The sequence below is a fragment of the Eriocheir sinensis genome, chromosome 51, assembly GCF_024679095.1.
Source record: "Eriocheir sinensis breed Jianghai 21 chromosome 51, ASM2467909v1, whole genome shotgun sequence".
Classification (NCBI taxonomy): Eukaryota; Metazoa; Arthropoda; class Malacostraca; order Decapoda; family Varunidae; genus Eriocheir; species Eriocheir sinensis.
The window spans coordinates 12,814,856-12,835,012 of record NC_066559.1 but is presented as its reverse complement, the minus strand read 5'-3'; the positions used below and the strand labels follow the sequence as shown (position 1 = coordinate 12,835,012).

The window sequence follows — 20,157 nt, the reverse complement described above, 5'->3', positions numbered from 1 at the left end:
CTCCTAAACGAATCGTGTTCTGTAAGTGTATGTATAGATATGATTATTTTTACTCTAATGGGTGCGCCTCGGTACTGAATGATAGATACGTTGCATACGCCATTAACAGGAATTATTTTATTGCTTTAACGGTCGTTTGACTGATCTGGTTTCATGTCCACATTATACATACCATATATTGTAATAATATTATAATATATTATGTATGATATGTATGTATGATGTAACTGTATATATTATACCTATGTAAATTACAATAGGGAAAAAAATCACAGGGAGGAGGCTGATGTGTGAGTAGGGGTTTGATGATGAGTGGATTTGGCGTAATATCGTGTATTGAATCCGTATACCCATGATATTAGAAAACTTATTCACATACTCCTTTTATGTTTGACGGTGTTTGTAATATTTTATAATGTTGAGAAAAGTAGTGTTGGATTTTATTTTGATTTCCAAGACCAAGACCAAGACTGCCCATGCCAGCTGATATAAACACTCGCCATGGCCACCTCTCCTAGTTCAAAAGTTCACTTGTCCTCCTTCATTGTACACTCTTTGATAGCAAGAGTCAGGGACCATCCCGAGTTATGGGACCACAGCCATTCAGATTTCTGTAAGTCTACGCTGAAGAATGTTATGATGTTGTACACATCATGGGTCTCCCTCCCTTCTCTTCAGCCATGAACGAGCCCAGACTCGTCTTTTCTTCTTCTGAACTCGTTGAATAACAGCAAGTAATGCCGTCACAGCTGCACATTTAGCCGTAATGCGAAGCGTAGGTGTAGTAGGCACCATGGTTGAGTCTTTGTTTACAATGTTGCTCGTCGCTCGCCCCTCGTCAGTGTGACGACAACAGTGACTTGCTCGCGAGCAAAAGCTGCCAGCAAGAGCTCGTGCTCGCCAGATTTGGGTCCAGTGTGACGCCAGCTTAAGTCTCGTCCCCCTGATTTGATTTGTCCCATGGAGGTATTAAGGGTGGAGAGGCCCACAGCGCCGAGCGCGCTGTACTGGTGAGTGAAGCCAGTTTTCTTGGTCTCAGCTGTCAAATCGGCCGCCATATTGTTCAAGCCGTGAGGTACGAATTCCCCTTTTTTTTTTCTTCCCCTGGGGGAATTTTTTTAAAAGGACGAATTCTACGGGGTTTTTTTTTCCTTCCCCTGGGGGAATTTTTTTTAAAAGTGTGAAATGTTCGCTCTTTTTGGGCCCGCAAAAGCTATCCGCGGCAAAGTTCGATGCCGGCAAAGTCGCCCCGGCGTGTTCCCCCCCCTTCAACCCCCTGTTCCCCACAGTGCCCCCAGCTTGCCGGGGGTAGGGGGGGGATTTTTTTGGTGGGGGGAACGCAAAGAGAAAAAAAAATTCCCCCGGGGGAAAACGCCAGAAAGAGCGCCTTCCCCCGGGGGGAAAACGCCAGAAAGAGCGCCTTCCCCCGGGGGAAAACGCCAGAAAGAGCGCCTTCCCCGGGGGAAAACGCCAAAAAAAGAGCGCCTTCCCCCGGGGGAAAACGCCAGAAAAGAGCGCCTTCCCCCGGGGGAAAAAGGCCAGAAAGCTCCCCCTCCCCCAGGGTAAAAAAAAAGACCCCCCCCCAAAAAAAAAGGCAAGAAAGGGCCCCTCCCCGCCCAAACAGAGTGGAGCGCACTCCCCCGACCGCTCTCCCGGTTAGACTGAGGAGTCCAAGCCACCGCCCCGCTCCGCTCCGCGCACTGGCGAATATGGCTGCCCTCATTCAAATCGAGGCCCGCGCCATCTCTTCCTTCTCCTCCCCCTTCCCCTCCTCGCCCTCCTCCTCTCCCCCTGGGATGACCAGGCGATGCACGAGACCTTCACAATTGCCCTCCACTGGCTCGCGGCCAAAAGCTGGGAACAGACCGCCTCTCAGGGCCCCAGGCGGAGCCCACCGAAATAGGCGCCTGTTTCGGTGGCAGCCTGCTGAGCGGAGCGGGTCACCGGCGGTGGCTTGGACTCCTCAGTCTAAGTACATTTGACAAAGAGAATATAATATGATAAGAAGGATATAAGTAGTGGATACGTGGCACCACAGCGTTCGTCAGGCGCCCTGTACCTGTCCTGTACACGTCTCTGTCCTGTACGGGCTTGCAACCGTATTTCACTCAGTCCTTCCTCGGCGGCCTATGGATTAACTCCGTGCACGAGTGACACCGCATTATTTTTATCTCACAAGTTTTGAAACAAAATGAGCGCAGAAAGAAGACATAGTAGTGATGAAGACAGTGACGCTGGCACACCTAAAAGAAAACAAAATATGAGCATAAATTTCAAGAGAAATGGGCGCATGATAAATTCAGATAAAGCATACTGTAGTGTGTGTAATTGTGAATTAGCAGGAGCGTAACTCTATTAGAAAGACACAGTAAGACTGAAAGAAAACTTAGAGTCCAGGGATAAATCAAAGAAACTGACGTCCTTTTTCAACCATCAGTGTCATCACTATTGCCATTATGGATCATTGTTCAGTAAAGTGCGAGAACAAAAGCCACATCTCTTTTAAGGAACTAATGGGCAGTCGACCGATTTGTCAACAACAAAACATCTTGTACTTATTGGTCGTTTTATGATCTAGAAATTCAGAGAACTCAAGATAAGTTTTTGTGTTTAATGGAAGTGGAAGACTGCACAGCCTGGCATATACACTTCACTAGTAAACTTTTTGATAAGCATGGAATTCCTGTAGAAAACTTGATTGGCTTTGCAAGTGACAATGCAAGTGTTATGATGGGCAGAGCAGGTGTACAAGCACTACTGAAAGAAAGAGTTCCTGCCCTTTTTGTTCAAGGTTGCGTCTGCCATTCGATGCACTTGTGTGCATCTAATGCCTGCAAGGAACTTCCACATCGGATCGAAGAATTAGCCAGGAATGTGCATTCATACATAATGAACAGCCCCAAAAGACTCTCAGAGTATACTGAATTTCAATTATTCACTGAGACTCAACCTCATAAAGCTGGTTGTCGTTAGAGGAGGTTGTAAGAAGAATCCTGGAGCAATGGCCTGCACTTACACTCTATTTTACAAGAGCTGCCTTGGAAGATGGTATGAAGAATTACACAATCCAGTAACTAAGATGTTCTAATTTCAAGCAACTTCCTTTAGAGTACACAAGCTCCGGAAGTCTATCAACAGCAGTGCAAAGGCTATTCTCAGTTATTTTATGAAAAAGGAATCTTTGAAGGATAAGGACCTGAGCAAAATAAACCTTAATGATCCATCAAACTATCTTCAGATAGAAGACATATATCGGGGAGCAAAAGTTGAAAGCATTGCCTTGGATTCCTCCTCCAGTATTTCAAAGAGAGACCTACAGGATTTCCAGGTAAAACACTGAACTTTTATGTTACCCTGTCAAAGCAAATGTTTCAGCGCTTCCTGTCCTCTGGGATGTTTGACAAATTGCAGTTACTGGAAGCCTTAGATCCGAAAACGTGCGTGAAGGAAAGCCCAAGAGTGTCATTCCTTTAGCAGTTAAATAATATAAGTGAAGAGCAAGATTATGAAGAACTTAATAGAGAATGGCGAGAGCTTATCTTATTTGAAATTCCATCTTTGCGTGAATCATCAATGGAGCCAGAACAGTTTTGGTATGCTGTTTCAAAGGAGAAGTGCGGTGATAGACTAAGATTTCCTCATGTATCCAAACTCATGATGAATTTAATGTCTCTGCCTCATTCCTCTGCTGCAGCTGAAATAATATTCTCATTGGTGACCAATATAAAGACCAAGCAGAGATCAAGACTTAATACAAGTACACTAAATAGTCTACTGCACAGCAAGGCTCTGCTTCAAAATGTAAATTGTAAAACGTGGCAACCTTCTACCCAGCTACTGAAGAAAACAACTGCTACAAAGCCTACATCTGAAATGAGAGAAGAAGAAGAGCTGCAATTTTAGTGAATTATAAGGTAAGATAATTTTATTCAAGAATTTTGGTACATTTTGTTCTCATTTGGTACTATTGACTGGTTTGTTGTGGTACTATTTGAAAAAGTGGAGCGGCAACACTGGTCTAACCGGGAGAGCGGTCGGGGGAGTGCGCTCCGCTCTGTTTGGGCGGGGGGCCCTTTCTTGCTTTTTTTTTTTGGGGGGGGGGGGTTTTTTACCCTGGGGGAGGGGGAGCTTTCTGGCTTTTTTTCCCCCAGGGGAAGGCGATCTTTTCTGGCGTTTTCCCCGGGGGAAGGCGCTCTTTTTTGGCGTTTTCCCCGGGGGGAAGGCGCTCTTCCTAACGTTTTCCCCCGGGGGAAGGCGCTCTTTCTGGCTTTTTTCCCCCGGGGGAAGGCGCTCTTTCTGGCGTTTCCCCCCGGGGGATTTTTTTTTTCTTTGCGTTCCCCCCCACCAAAAAAATTCCCCCCCCCCCTTCCCCCGGCAAGCTGGGGGCGCCTAACATGGAGGGCGCTTGCCCTTAGAGTACCGCATCCATGGAGTACCGTAATGTTTTTTTTTTTTTTCTCTCTTCTTACTGTTTTCCAGCACTTGAACTTGCAGGCGTATGAAATAAAAATAATTTCGTAATTTATTACTGTAAATATACTGTAACAGGTAAGAAAATACTGTACATGATATCCATGAAGCGCTGTAATGTATTCATGATCACCAAGAAATGCGGTGAGGACAATAATTCATCACCAAGATGTGCGGTCTCCTTTACAAATACAAGTTAGAAAATTGTAAGCGGCAAGCATGTACTGCCAGTCTGCCACACAAACCCCCATGAAATGTCACACACGAACACGTGGTCTGGCCGGCCGCTCATGGAGGTACATCCATGACCATGAGGCCACTCCTCTCCGGCTTGAACAATATGGCCGACTGACAGTTTAGTGGCTTCAAACCGCAAGACTCCATGCAAATTCATCATGATCTGCGCATGAGCGGGCTTTGCTCTTTTCTCCATTTCATTCACTGTACTGTCATCTAATAGCTAAAACATTGATCTTATGATTTTCCTTCTGTCTCCTCAAGAGTTTTCTTGGGATTGAAGGTCAGGTTTATGGGATTTATGGGATTTATGGTCTCTATTCAATAGTAGCTGAGCTAGGGGTCCATATGGCAGCCTTGAATTTGACATTTTTTTATGAAAACTAACATAAGATCAAAGTCAGGCTTAGTATAAGCTATTGAAAGACAGTGCAGTGAATGGAATGGACAAAATAGCAAAGTCCCCGCATGCGCAGATCGGGATGGGATAGACCGAATGATGCGGACGAGACTTACCGCCACACCGTGTCTTTTGTCGACTGCCTATTGTGATCTGTCCCACCCAAGTTTATTTATACTCGTATTTTCATAAAGGGGGCTCCCGTGGTCCCGTGGTAGAGTCTCCGCCTTGCGCTTCGGCGGGATCTAGACGTGAGTTCGAGACCTGTCCGGTGCCACGGGGGTGGAAAGGTGGGCTCTTTCCGACACCCTCAGCCCCGTTGTTGGGCCTCCTCCTTGAAAGAATTTGGGTATCTCTCTACCAGCCGTCTGGGGGGTTGCGCGGCATGTACCGCCTTCCTTCATTGGGGTATATCCCCAACGAAAAAAAAAAAAAATCATAAAAGTAAATGATGAAGTATGTTTTGAATTTGAAAAATGAATGAAATATGAAACTTTGTTCCTGCACCCCTTGTATGTCGGTATATGTGATAAATGAGATAACCCGCACTCCTTGTATGTCGGTAAATGTGATAAATGAGATAACCCGCACTCCTTGTATGTCGGTAAATGTGATAAATGAGATAACCTGCACCCCGTGTATGTCGGTAAATGTGATAAATGAGATAACCTGCACCCCTTGTATGTCGGTAAATGTGATGAATGAGATAACCTGCACCCCTTGTATGTCGGTAAATGTGATAAATGAGATAACCTGCACCCCTTGTATGTCGGTAAATGTGCTAAATGAGATAACCTGCACCCCTTGTATGTCGGTAAATGTGATAAATGAGATAACCTGCACCCCTTGTATGTCGGTAAATGTGATAAATGAGATAACCTACACCCCTTGTATATCGGTAAATGTGATAAATGAGATAACCTACACCCCTTGTATATCGGTAAATGTAATAAAGGCGATAACCTACACCACTTGTATATCGGTATATGTGATAAATGAGATAACCTACACCACTTGTATATCGGTAAATGTGATAAATGAGATAACCTACACCACTTGTATATCGGTAAATGTGATAAATGAGATAACCTGCACCCCTTGTATATCGGTAAATGTAATAAATGAGATAACCTACACCACTTGTATATCGGTAAATGTGATAAATGAGATAACCTGCACCCCTTGTGTATCGGTAAATGTGATAAATGAGATAACCTGCACCCCATGGATGTCGGTAAATGTGCAAAATGTGATAACCTGCACATCTTGTATGTCTATTACGGGGTCCATTTCATCCTGGAATTTGGTAATTCTCTCATAAAAGTTACCATGCTGTCTTACCGCCATCTTGCCTGGACAATCTACAGTATCGACACTGTGGAGTTAAGCCTCGTCCGCCTGATTTGGTTTGTCCCATCCTAATCTGCACATGCGCGGGCTCTGTTATATTTTGTCCATTTCGTTCACTGCACTGTCTTCTAATAGCTTATACTAAGCTTAACGTTGATCTTATGATTGTCCTTCTGTCTCCTCAGAGTTTTTTTCGGACTAAAGGTCAGCAGGTTTATGGGATACTCTCCATTTAATAGTAGCTCAGCAACGGGATCCATTGCGGCCTTGAATTTGGCATTTTCTTTCATGAAAACTAGCAATAGTTTCAATAGCTTAGTATAGGCTGTTGAAAGATAGTGCAGTGAAGGAAATGGACAAAATGGCAAAGTCCGCGCATGCACAGACAGGATGGGACAAACCAAATCAGGGGAACGAGATTTAACACCACAGCGGCACAACACATTGGTCTGTGGCGTGATGAGGAACACGTGCTCTTGTTTACAAACAAGAGAAGGCTTTCGTCCTGCGCCGATGATAAACGTGACCTTTAGAATTATAAACGCTACCTTAAAATGCCCATTCTTCTTGACTAGATCATCATTTAACATTTAGAAAGCACTATTAAGTTAAACTAAAGATTAAGTGGAACTCCGGGGAGGCAGTGGCCGAGTGGTTAGCGTGCGTTCGTGGTGAGCCCGAGTACCTAGTGCGGACTCTGTTCGAGCCCCCACCGAAAAACGCTGATTTTTCAAGTCATCGTCGAGTAGCGGAAGATCATCCACATGCTGTACATATATTCAAGCAACCCTAACTTAAGAGATTCTGGTCAAGCACCGGGGGGCAACATGGGCCCAGCAAGAGTCATACATCACGGCAACCACTATAAATAAAATTAAACTGCGCCACTAACGGGCTGGGGCAGTCCATAAGTCCCCTTAAGAAACCCTACAGGCGCCACAGGCAGCACGTAAAAAAAAAGTAAGAATTTTTGTAAGCTCGGGCCCCAGAGTTGTGCCGCTGTTTTGAGGGTGCCCTTGTTTTGCATGACGGATACACGAGGTTTTACTGTACCTTGAAAAAAAATAGGTGGTATATAAATGGTTCATATGTTTCACTGTTTGTATCCTTTCAAATTTCTAGTTATCCTCTTGCACTCTATTTTTCTTTCTTTCTCACTTTCATCTTCCTCATTCACATCCTTAACTTCTCTCTGCCTTTTCTCCAATATTACCATCATCGTCTTAACCATTCTCATTTTCTTCAACCTTTTTCCTGCCTTCTTTGCAACGTTGCCTGTCCTCTTCATCACTTGCAACTATCTATTTTTTTTACAATAAAAGAGCCGGCTCAAGGGCAACAAAAACAGGGTATAAAAAAAGCCCGCTACTTGCCGCTCCCAACAACAGAAAATAGTATAGTGGCCAAAAGAGAGGTCAATTTCGGGTGGAGAGGTGCCTTGATACACTCCTCTTGAAAGAGGACAAGTCATAGGGAGGAGGAAATACAGACGAAGGAAGGCTCTTCCAGAGTTTACCAGTGTAAGGGATGAAGGAGTGAAGATGCTGGTTAACTCTTGTACAAGGGGTTTGGATAATATAGGGATGAGCAAGAGTAGAAAGTCGTGTGCAGCAGGGCCGCGAGAGGGGGGAGGCATGCAGTTAGCAAGTTCAGAAGAGCAGTCAGCGTGAAAATATCGATAGAAGATAGAAAGAGAGGCAACATGGCGGCGGAATTTAAGAGGTAGAAGACAATCAATAAGAGGAAGAGAGCTGATGAGACGAAGAGCCTTAGACTCCACTCTGTCCAGAAGAGCTGTGTGAGTGGAGCCCCCCCACACGTGAGATGCATACACCATACGAGGGCAGACAGGGCCCCTGTAAATGGATAGCAACTGTGCGGGGGAGAAGAACTGGCGGAGACGATAAAGAACGCCCAACCTCGAGGAAGCTGATTTAGTGAGAGAGGAGATGTGAAGTTTCCAGTTGAGATTTTGAGCTAAGGATAGACCAAGGATGTTTAGTGCTGAAGAAGGTGACAGCTGAGTGTTACTGAAGAATAGGGGATAGGTGTTTGGAAGATTATGTCGATTTGATAGGTGAAGAAATTGAGTTATTGAAGCATTAAAGAACACAAGGTTCCTTTTACCCCAATCGGAAATGATAGCAAGGTCTCAGGTTAAGCGCTCTGCAGCCTCCAATCTTGAGTCATGTAATTATGGAATCGTCAGCGTATGAGTGGATTGGACAGTTTGTTATGGAAAGAAGATCATTGATGAATGACAGGAAGAGAGTGGGTGATAGGACAGAGCCCTGTGGAACACCACTGTTGATAGGTTTAGGGGAAGAACTGTGACCGTCTACCACAACAGAGATAGAACGGCCGGAAAGGAAGCTGAAGATAAAGGAACAGAGAGAGGGATATAATCCGAAAGAGGGCAGTTTAGAAAGCAAAGACTTGTGCCAGACTCTATCGAAAGCTTTCGATGTGTTTAGCGCAACTGAGAAAGTTTCACCGAAACGGCGAAGAGAGGATGACCAAAAATCAGTTAAGAGAGCAAGAAGATCGCCAGTAGAACGCCCCTTGCGGAACCCATGCTGACGATCAGATAGAAGGTCATAAGTGGAAAGGTGCTTTTGAATCTCCCGGTTAAGGATTGATTCAAAAGCTTTAGATAGACAGGAAAGTAAATCTATAGGGCGGTAGTTTGAAGGATTGGAGCGGTCACCTTTCTTAGGCACAGACTGTACGAAGGCGTGCTTCCAGCAGGATCGAAAGGTAGATGTTGATAGGCAGAGGCGAAAGAGTTTGACCAGGCAGGGCGTTAGCACGGAGAAACAGTTTTTAAGGACAATAGAAGGCACTCCATCAGGTCCATAAGCTTTCTGAGAGTTGAGGCTAGAGAAGGCATAGAAAACATCATTCCGAGGAATCTTTATAACAGGCATAAAGGAGTCAGAGGGGGGATGAGTAGGAGGAATATGCCTAGAATCGTCCGGAGTGGAGTTGTTACAGAAAGTTTGAGCGAAGAGTTCAGCCTTAGAGATAGATGAGACGGCGGTGCTGCCGTCATGGTTAAGGAGAGGAGGGAAAGATGAAGAAGTGAAATTGGAGGAGATAGTTTCGGCTTAGTGCCAGAAGTCACGGGAAAAATTAGAAAAAGCAAGGTTTTGACATTTTCTATTTATGAAAGAGTTTTTGTTAAGTCGAAGAATAGAGTTGGCACGATTCCGGGCAGAAATATAAAGATTATGGTTAGCAGGAGTGCGATGGCTCCGGTACCTTTTGTGAGCTGCCTCTCTATCTTTAATAACACGAGAACAAGCGTGATTAAACCAAGGCTTTTTGGCATGAGGAATAGAGAAACTACATGGAATGTATGCCTCCATTCCAGAGACAATCACCGCTGTGACGCGCTGGGCACACACAGAGGGGTCTCTCTCCTGGAAGCAGTAATCATTCCACGGGAAATCGGAAAAGTACATCCTCAGGTCGTCCCACCGAGCTGAAGCAAAATGCCAAAAGCACCGCCTCTTCGGTGGATCCAGAGAATGTACAGGAGCGATAGGACAGGATACAGAAATAAGGATGTGATCGGAGGAGCCCAACGGAGAGAACAGTTTGACAGAGTAAGCAGAAGGGTTAGAGGTAAGGAAGAGGTCTAGTATATTTGTACTCATTCTTATCAGGTTAATCCTAAAACTTTTTACCACCATTCCCACATTCCCACCATACATCAGTGCCTCAACAATCACCTGTACAGAGGGCAGGAGACTCGGTCATCAAAGCAGGTGCCCTGGCAGGGCTCGGGTCCCGGGAAGCAGGTGTGGCAGGGGCACAGGTCTTGAGAGTAGGGCAGCCCCAGGTAGTGGTCAAAGCCGAAATGCGCGGGCAGGTACTCGCCACTCCGGCCGACCCCAAGATGCCACTTCCCCGTAATCATGGTGCGGTAACCCTAGGGGAGGCAGTGAGGATGTGGCCAAAATTGTTGATTTAGGTAAGGGAGTGTATAAAGGTAATGTTAGGGGCATACAGTTTATCTCCAAATGTATGGATTGGTGAATCTTGAAACCCTCAGCCTGCCATCACCCACTGGTTTGAGGTAACACTTAATAAATTTCATGTGTCTGAATATCATCCAAGTCTTCTCACAAAAATACAACCCTTGCCTTTTCTTAGGCATCAAAAATTGTTCCCCTGCTAAAAAAAAAAGTTGCAGTTGGGTGTTTCTTGATGCTTTTAGTGATGCACAACTGAAGACCATGTCACAGCAGCAAAAAAAAAAAAAAAAAAAGGCAACACCCTGTAGGTAATAAATATTGGTAACGGTAAAGACTGGAGCCTCAACTTGGCCTTCAAGAGGTCAGCAATGGTGGTCTCATTACGAGGCAGACCAAAGGGATTTTCAGGAACAAAATAACTGGCATAGACTCCATTGCGTACCAGCATTCATCCTGTCAGGAGGGTTGCCATAAGGAAGGGATACACTAGTGACTGTAGCCATGCACCTCACCTTGGTTTTCAGGAGAGCAGCAATGGTGGTCTCATTCCGAGACATACCAAGGGGGTTTTCAGGATTAAATACCGAGGGATACACCCCACTGCGTACTTGCATCCTGCCGGTCAGGAGGGAGGCCCTGGGGAGGAGATAAGTGCGTGCCTGAGGGTTTGTACAGGGACAGAAGTGGACCAGGTAGTTCGAGAGACTACTTGGCCTCCACTATGATTGGTGAGTGCTGCATGATTCTCCAAAGTACAAGTAAGCTTGGGAGCCACACAGCATCAAACACATATTTACAGAAGCAATCACAAAATAAAATAGTAGCCAAGAGAATCTAGTTTTGCAGACCATTTTGAAACCACTTAAACCTTGGTGAGGGAAACGTAGCAAATGTCCCATTAAAGATTAAGGGCCGCTTTCACAGTCATTTTGTTTGTTTTGATCGTTACCAATGGCGGCGATCGACGCTATAGTATTTCCACGTAAAACTGGCCGATGGGGTAGTGGCGGCTGCGGGGTTAGCCTAGCACCGCACCTTACCACACACTCATTACCTCTCGCTTCCTCTAAGGCCGCCACTACCCCATAGGCCAGTTTCACGAGGAAAACTATAGCGTCGGTCGCCGCCATTGGTAACGATCAAAACAAACATAGTGACTGTGAAAGCGGAACTAAACCCTCATCATTGTTTTTTACCCATGGCATTGGTAGGCATTCTTTCTGGTCGGCCACAGTGAAGCAAGCAAGCATTTTATACTGGAAAATACATATGCTTTCATTGCTTGATAAGATCAGTGACGGACACAATGAAGTCCTGTGTTATGCATGATTTCTGGACTCCTTCAACTATTGGGGATAGGACAATGACATCAAGGTTGCACTTACAAAAATTAATATGATGAATAAAACAAAAGCCACAAGAGAGGTTTTAATGGACTTACCGTGAGGGACTACACACTGGACTGGTGACGTAGTGGTGCGTGAAAAAGCGACTCTCCTGGGCCAGTTTGTCAATGTGTGGCGTCCTGGGAACATGAACACAAAGAGGAACCATAAGGGTCTTCAAACACCTAAACTCTGACGTCCTTAACCACCTGAAATACTTAACTTTCAATAAAAAAAAAAAACATCTGGAACTCTAATGCATATCTTGTCTCAAAGTTGATAACATTCTTAACCACCTGAAATACTTAACTTTCAATAAAAAAAATAAAAAAATAAAAACATCTGGAACTCTAATGCATACCTTGTCTCAAATTTGATCTCAGGTAAATGCTGGACCCATCAGTATATGATGTTTTTTAATAGAGGATGAATTTAAGCCAATGTAAAAATTAAACCCCAAATCTTGACCTTGAGAAAATTGTTGAAAATGTTGACTTCTTCACAAATATTAACCACAATATGTAGTGGGGGGGAAGCAGAAAGGGTGTGAGGGGAAGGAAGAGAAGATAAGGAATGAGAGATACGGAGGAGAACAAGGGGGTGAAAAGGGGAAGAGAGAAAAGAGAATGTAAGGCAGAGAGGGAAGGGAGAGAGAAGAGAAAAGGAAAAGGAAAGAGGAGAGCCTCATATACATAGGAGAGCCTTAACCATCTTGAGACACCAATCAGACACAAAAAGTTCTGAGCTCTATAAAATCACTGTTATGAAAGTAGACTTTAAACATGATCATAAATTTCCTTTTTCAGTAAGTACTTCCACACTTTCACATCACCTTGTCACTATTCTTCAAGTGCCTCAAGTTTATTATAGTCTTGGTCAATAATTTGGTGATAATCTTGTCTTACCTGGTGGTTGGATGACCCGAGTAGCTGAGGTCACCGTAACCGAGGTCATCAGCCAGAAGAAGCACAATGTTGGGTGCTGATTCTGCCTTGTCCTCTTTCTTAATCTTTCCTTTACCGAGCTCCCCCTTCACCATCTTATCTTCTTTATGTTTCTCAGTTTCCATCAGATTCCGACTTTCCTCATCCTTCAAGCTTCCCACATCGGCCGCCTGCTTAACTGCCTTTCTGCTTCTGCTAGTCTCACTTTTCATGACCTCACACTCAGAGAACATCACCAAACAGCACACCACACACAGCAGCACCCTCATCATTACTCCCATTGTCCTCTTGCTGGTAAAGGGATTGATAAGGCGATTCAGTTCCACAGTCAGCTGTCGCCTGCATTAATACTGTCTTTGCTATACACAGACAAAAAGTTGGAAAGTTTCGTTTAGTCGGCGCAACATCTGTGGTCATATGCCGGAGAGAGACAGGAGGGGAAAAGAATTATAGGAGAAGGGAACAGATCCCAGGAGACGGGACACAACCCCCGATTAATACCTGGTACCCATTCACTGCTGGGTGGGCAGGGGCGTAGGAAAGCCTCCCAATTTTTTCCACTCCGCCCGGGAATCGAACCCGGGCTCTCTCGATTGTGAGCCGAATGTGCTAACCACTGCACCACGAAGCCCCCTCAGAATGTTTTGCCTATACCTATCATTGTTATATTGAAATTTTAAGAATCTGAATGTTTAATGAAATTTGGAAGAAGGGTTTTTGAGAACATTTATTTTCTTTCGAAAAACGTCATAATTCTATGAAACACTTCTCTTTTATTTTCGGTAGTATGCTTTTGACTGCTGGTCCACAAAATATTTATACCCATAGCTACAATTCGTCCGTAAAACATTTGGACTATGTATCATAATTTTCATGAAAAAAAATTATACCTCAAAGATTTTTTTTCGCCTCGTTACGGAGAAAAAAATATATAAAATCATGACTATAAGAGATATCATAAATGTTTTACGGACGAAAAAAATGTCTTTTCCTTTGTTTTCATGTGATACCATTATTTTTATAATAGGTTAGAAAAGCTCAACGGGGGGGAGCAGCACGCAAGTAAGCGCTCTCGTCAAGGGATGCCATAAATCAGGAGTAGCGATATATTTTTAGAGAAACATCACAAAAATGAAGCAAACAAAAGCTTATGTAGTGTGTAATGCTATAAACAAAGCCGTTAAGTAGAAAACTATTGGGATATGAAGAGGGAGGACTACTCGACTAGTTACCCTTGATACTTTTTTTTGGGGGGGGACAGGAAAAATTCGTCTTAGAAACCTGAAGCTTTCACAGTTTTTTTGTTTTTTTTTACAGTAGAGGAAGCAGTTCAAGGGCAAAAAAAAAGAAGAAAAAAAGAAAACAATAATGAAAAAAAAGCCCGCTACTCACTGCTGCAACAAAGAGTCACGAGGAGTGGCCGAAAGAAAGGTCAATTTCGGGAGGAGAGGTGTCCTGATGCCCTCCTCTTGAAAGAGTTCAAGTCGTAAGCAGGAAGAAATACAGATGAAGGAAGATTGTTCCAGAGTTTACCAGCGTGAGGGATGAAAGAGTGCAGATGCTGGTTAACTCGTGCGTAAGGGATTTGGACAGTAAAGGGATGAGCTTGAGTAGAAAGTCGTGTGTGGCGAGGCCGCGGGAGGGGGGAAGGCATGCAGTTAGCAAGTTCAGAAGAGCAGTCAGCGTGAAAATATCGACAGAAGATAGAAAGAGAGGCAACTTTGCGGCGGAATTTAAGAGATAGAAGACTATCAGTAAGAGGAGGAGAGCTGATGAGACGAAGAGCCTTAAGGGGCTTTCACACATTCCCGGTCCCGGTCGCGACCGGGAGTGGAGACGGTCGAGGAGGAGGAGGAGGACGAGAGGGGCTGCTGTGTGGGAGGAGGACAGAATACCAAAGCTGGTGACGGAGAGGAAGAGGAAGAGGAAGAGGAAGAGGAGGAGGCGGGGCTAGTTGCTGCTGGTGCACTAAGTAAAGAGTCTACCTGGGCGGCGAGAGTCGCAACCCTTTTCTGTAACTCTATGATCCTCTGATCGTCCTTTTGAGTCTTAACGCAGAACCTACAAACGTCCTTGGAAATAAAGTACTGCTTGACCATGCGAGGGTCACACCCGGGACAGCATGGTGAAGATATGGGCGAGGCAAGACGAAAAAAACTGGCGCGACAAGACAATAACAAAGTCCACAGCTGCGGTGAGGTCGTCAGGTCAAATCTCTGGGGAAAAATGTGTATCTAGGAAAAAGGGGGCGCTTTTTTCTACCTGCTGAGACGAAACAAAACAATAACAAAATCAGCAGCTACTGTCAGATCGTCAGGTCACAGTCAGGTCAGATCCCTGGGGAAAAAAGGTGTGTGGGAAAAAAGGCGCGGTTTTTCCTACCTACCAAGACGAAACACGTGCCTATATTATTATACTGAGAAATCACATACAGAGCCTTCGAACTCCTGGTAACCATGATCTTTACATATCCGCCCGGAATCGTGCCAAATCTATTCTTCGACTTACCAAATACTCTTTCATCCATAGAAAATGTCAAAACCTTGCTGTTTCTAATTCTTCCAGGGACTTCTGTCACCTAGCCAAAAATATCTCCTCCAATTTCACTTCTTCATCTTTCCCTCCTCTTCTTAACCCTGACAGCAGCACCTCGTGTCCTGCAGTGCCTCAAAAACCCAATTTCTTCACCTATCAACTCGACACAATCTTCCAAACACCTATTCCCTATTCTTCGACAACACTCAGCTGTCACCTTCTTCAACACTAAACATCTTCAGTCTATCCTTAACTCATAATCTTAACCGGAAACTTCACATCTCCTCTCTCACTAAATCAGCTTCCTCGAGGTTGGGCGTTCTGTATCGTCTCCGCCAGTTCCTCTCCCCCGCACAGTTACTATCTATATACAGGGGCCTTGTCCGCTCTCGTATGGAGTATGCATCTCACGCGTGGGGGGGCTCCACTCATACAGCTCTCCTGGACAGAGTGGAGTCTAAAGGGGCTCTCACACATTCCCGGTCCCGGTCGCGACCGTCCCCGATGACTCCCGATAAGCCGGTCGCCGGTCGACCGGCTGTAAGATCGGGCATTGTCGGCGGCAGACCGCCGGTCTACCGCCGGTCGACCCTGAGTACCATAGACGCAGCCGACCACCGCCGGTCAACTTTAAAATTTTCAAAGATATCGGCGATGCGCCCGGTCGACCGGCGGTGTCGAAAAATGTCGCCGGTCGACCGGCGGTCAGCCGCCGACACCCACGGCAGACCGGCGGTAGACCGGCGGTAGACCGCGAGTGAACACCTGTGTCTGACCTGGGGATTAGCGAGGGAGGAAGGAGGAAAACGAGGAGGAACAGGTAGGAGCCAGGGATGAAGAGAGAGAGATGAGATAAAGGAGGAATATATATATATATATATATATATATATATATATATATATATATATATATATATATATAGAGAGAGAGAGAGAGAGAGAGAGAGAGAGAGAGAGAGAGAGAGATTGAGAGAGAGAGAGAGAGAGAGAGATATATATATATATATATATATATATATATATATATATATATATATATATATATAGAGAGAGAGAGAGAGAGAGAGAGAGAGAGAGAGAGAGAGAGAGAGAGAGAGAGAGAGAGAGAGTGAGAGAGAGAGAGAGAGAGAGAGAGAGAGAGAGAGAGAGAGAGAGAGAGAGAGAGAGAGAGAGAGAGAGAGAGAGAGAGAGAGAGAGAGAGAGAGAGAGAGAGAGAGAGAGAGAGAGAGAGAGAGAGAGAGAGAGAGAGAGAGAGAGAGAGTTTTATGCACACGAATGAATTTAGGTATGAAGCTGTTTAGGAGGTAATTATAAATATATGAAAATGCAAAGAAACTGTTTGCTCGTCGATGTGCCGTAGGTCTGCCACCGGTAGGCCGGCGGTCTACCGCCGACTGACCTGCTGCAGTCGCCGGTCGGAGAAATCGAAAATCGTATATGGTCGCCGGTAAACCGCCGGCTTACCGGCGGTAAGCTGCCGGTCTACCGCGGGCAGACCGGCGGTAAGCCGCCGGTCCGGGGATTATTGCCTATTTTATCCTCCCCCTTTCCTCTTCCGTCCCCCCTCTCCCCCTCTTCCCACCCCCCTACCTCCTCCTCTTCCTCCTCTCCCTCTTTCTCCTCCTCATCCTCCGCCTCCTCGTCCGTCCTTCCCTCCCTCACCTCAGCCTCCTCCCTCCTACTCTCCCCTTCCCCTCTGCCCCCTTCTCAGCCCTCGGTCACCTGTCCCTCACCTTCCCTTTTCCCCTCTTCCTCCTCCTCCTCGTCCTCCGCCTCCTCGTCCGTTCCTCCCATCCACACCTCAGCCTTTCCCCCCTCACCCTTCCTTTCTCCTGATCACCCTTCCTCTTCCTTTTCCTCCCCTTCCTCCTCCTCCACCCCCTCCTCCTCCTCCTCCCCAACCTCCTCCTTTTCCTCTTCCTCTTCCTTTTCCTCCTCCTCTCCACCTTCCACCTCCTCCACAGTTTCTCCTCGTTTTTCACAGCAGGTCCCTCCCCACCCTTCCCGCTCTCCCCTCCCCCCTTCACTCACCCCTCCTTCTGGTCCCTCTCCCGACCGCCGGGTGCTGGTCGTAGGTGATAGTCAGGTGCGTTATGTTGACAGGTATTATTGCTCCAAGGATAAGAACAGGACGAGGGTGTGTTTCCCAGGGGCAGGGGTGGGCCAAGTATCAGACAGGATTGAGACGTGTATGGCAAGCGAGGGATCGAGCCCCATTGTCTTCCTCAGCTGTGGCGGGAACGACGTTTCCCGTGTGCCAAGCGAGGGCCTTTTCCGGCGTTTTAGAGAATTGTTAGGTAGGATACGGGACGCTGGTAGGTCGCCAGTAGTGTGTGACGTCCTGCCGAGAAGGATCGTTGGCGATGGATGGCTGTTCAGGGCGATAGCAGTGAACAGCAGACTAGCAGCTCACTGCGAGCGGAATGGGTGGCTCTTCGTTGACAATTGGGACCTCTTCTTTAGCAACGACGCCCTCTACGCACGGGACGGGATACACTTGACGTTCAAGGGTGTTGAGGCTCTCTCAGACTCCCATGAGCGAGCACTTAGTACCCTGAGGGATTTTTTAGTATAGACGAGGGTGGGAGGAGTAATGGGAGAGGACATCTAGGTCAAAATACAAGCAGGCAGCTTAGTAGTAATTATAGGGGAGTAACAGAGGGTGGGCAGAAGCCTCAGAAACAAGATAGACATACTAAGGGGTGAAGCTTGTGTAGAACATTTTGACATAATAACGATCACTGAGACATGGATAGACACTGCCAATATAAATTTTAGATCGGAATTTGAAATAACGGGTTATCAGATGTTTCACAAAGACAGAAGGGGCAGAAAGGGTGGTGGAGTTGCGCTATATGTTAAAGACTCAGTTAAATGTTCAGTTAACAATTCAGTCAAAACTAACATGGATTCAGAATCAGTTTGGGTGGATGTTTACAGAGGGAAAGAAAAACTAACTTTAGGCGTTCTGTATAGGCCACCCAACCTAAATAGGCAGGGCACGAGTAGAAGTAAAATTGTCTGCGTAATGGGGGACTTTAATTATAGGAATATAGACTGGGAAGACCTAGTGGGTGACCTGGAAGCCGAGGATTTTCTTGAAGTTATACAAGATAATTTCCTTAAGCAGGTAGTTACTGAGCCTACCAGAGGAGATAACATATAAGACTTAGTCCTAACTAATAATGGAAACTTGCTACGTGAGTTGGAGGCGGGAGGAGAGTTAGGAAATAGTGACCACAGAACGGTTCGTTTTAGCTTAGACTGAGCGGTAACCCGCGAACCAAATCCGGTGTTAGTGCCAGATTTTAAAAGAGCAAATTACAAGGGGCTTCGAAGACATCTTGAAGGGGTAAACTGGGAAAATCTAGGGATTCATGAGAGCCAGAACTGTGGGTTGGAGAGCCAGGAGAACCAGGTAGAAATGTTTTACAATAATTTAGTTAGAGTAATAGTAGAGGGGCAAGGATAGCATATACCCCAGCGAGCATTTAGAAAAGAAAACAATGACCCTAAGGGAATGACTCGTGGACTAAAACACGAGATAGAGTTAAAGAAGGGAATTTCTCAGAAAATAAAGAATGGTGAAACACATCTCAGGGTCCGGTATGTCGAACTATCTAGATTAGTGAAGAAAAACTCCAGGGTAGCAAAAAGGAACTATGAGATTAAAGTAGCAAATGAGGCGAAAAGTAATCCTAAGGGTTTCTTTTCAGATGTATAGACAAAAACAGGGGAGACAATTGGACCGCTGAAAACAAATACAGGCGAGCTAGTGGAAAATTACGAAAATATGAGCACATTGTTGAACGACTACTTCCTTTCAGTATTCACACAGGAGGATCGAACGACTATTCCGGAGAGGGTTCAGGTGTACGAGGGCGGGGATGGCGATAAATTGAGGGATATAATCATTACCAGGCAAGTGGTCCAGGATGAGATAGATAAGCTTAAGAAGAATAAGTCGCCAGGTCCTGACGGGATATTTCCGAGGGTATTAAAGAAATGCAAGGATGTACTCAGTGACCCACTAACCGACATCTTTAAAATGTCGGTAAATACTGGTTATGTGCCCAGCCTATAGAAATTAGCTAATGTGACGCCGATTTTCAAAAAGGGGGACAGGTCAGTTGCTTTAAACTATCGCCCAATTAGCTTAACATCGGTTATAGGCAAGATGCTGGAGTCCATAATAGCCAGGAACAATCGGGAGGATCTAGAGAAACATAGCTTAATTCACGATTCGCAGCAAGGGTTCACGAAAGGTAGGTCATGCCTCACCAATCCCTCAAACTACCGTCCTATTGCTTTACTTTCTTGTCTATCTAAAGCTTTTGAATCAATCCTTAACCGGAAGATTCAAAAGCACCTTTCCACTTCTGACCTTCTATCTGATCGCCAGTATGGGTTCCGCAAGGGGCGTTCTACTGGTGATCTCCTAGCCTTCTTAACTGACTCTTGGTCATCCTCTCTTAGCCGTTTCGGTGAAACTTTTGCTATTGCGCTGGACATATCAAAAGCTTTTGATAGGGTCTGGCACAAATCTTTGCTTTCTAAACTACCCTCCTACGGTTTCTATCCTTCTCTCTGTACCTTTATCTCCAGTTTCCTTTCTGACCGTTCTATTTCTGCCGTGGTAGACGGTCACTGTTCTTCCCCTAAATCTATTAACAGTGGTGTCCCACAGGGTTCTGTCCTATCTCCCACTCTTTTTCTGTTGTTCATTGATGATCTTCTTTCCAAAACGAACTGTCCTATCCATTCCTACGCCGATGATTCCACTCTGCATTATTCAACTTCTTTTAATAGAAGACCCACCCTTCAGGAACTTAACGACTCAAGGCTGGAGGCTGCAG

The 20,157-nt window shown here is 45.5% G+C and overlaps 1 protein-coding gene across 1 annotated transcript in view; it reads right to left on the bottom strand.

The window, feature by feature from the left end:
- LOC126982760 (arylsulfatase A-like) overlaps positions 1-14,234 on the bottom strand; it is a 34,113-nt gene extending 19,879 nt beyond the window's left edge. The window contains exons 1-4 of the mRNA XM_050835091.1: positions 12,728-14,234; positions 11,879-11,962; positions 10,950-11,073; positions 10,192-10,391 (exon numbers count right to left, since the gene is read on the bottom strand). Coding sequence (XP_050691048.1) covers positions 10,192-10,391; positions 10,950-11,073; positions 11,879-11,962; positions 12,728-13,047 — 728 coding nt within the window. The 5' untranslated portion in view covers positions 13,048-14,234. The remainder of the gene's footprint in view (positions 1-10,191; positions 10,392-10,949; positions 11,074-11,878; positions 11,963-12,727) is intronic.
- Positions 14,235-20,157: the final 5,923 nt, after the last annotated feature.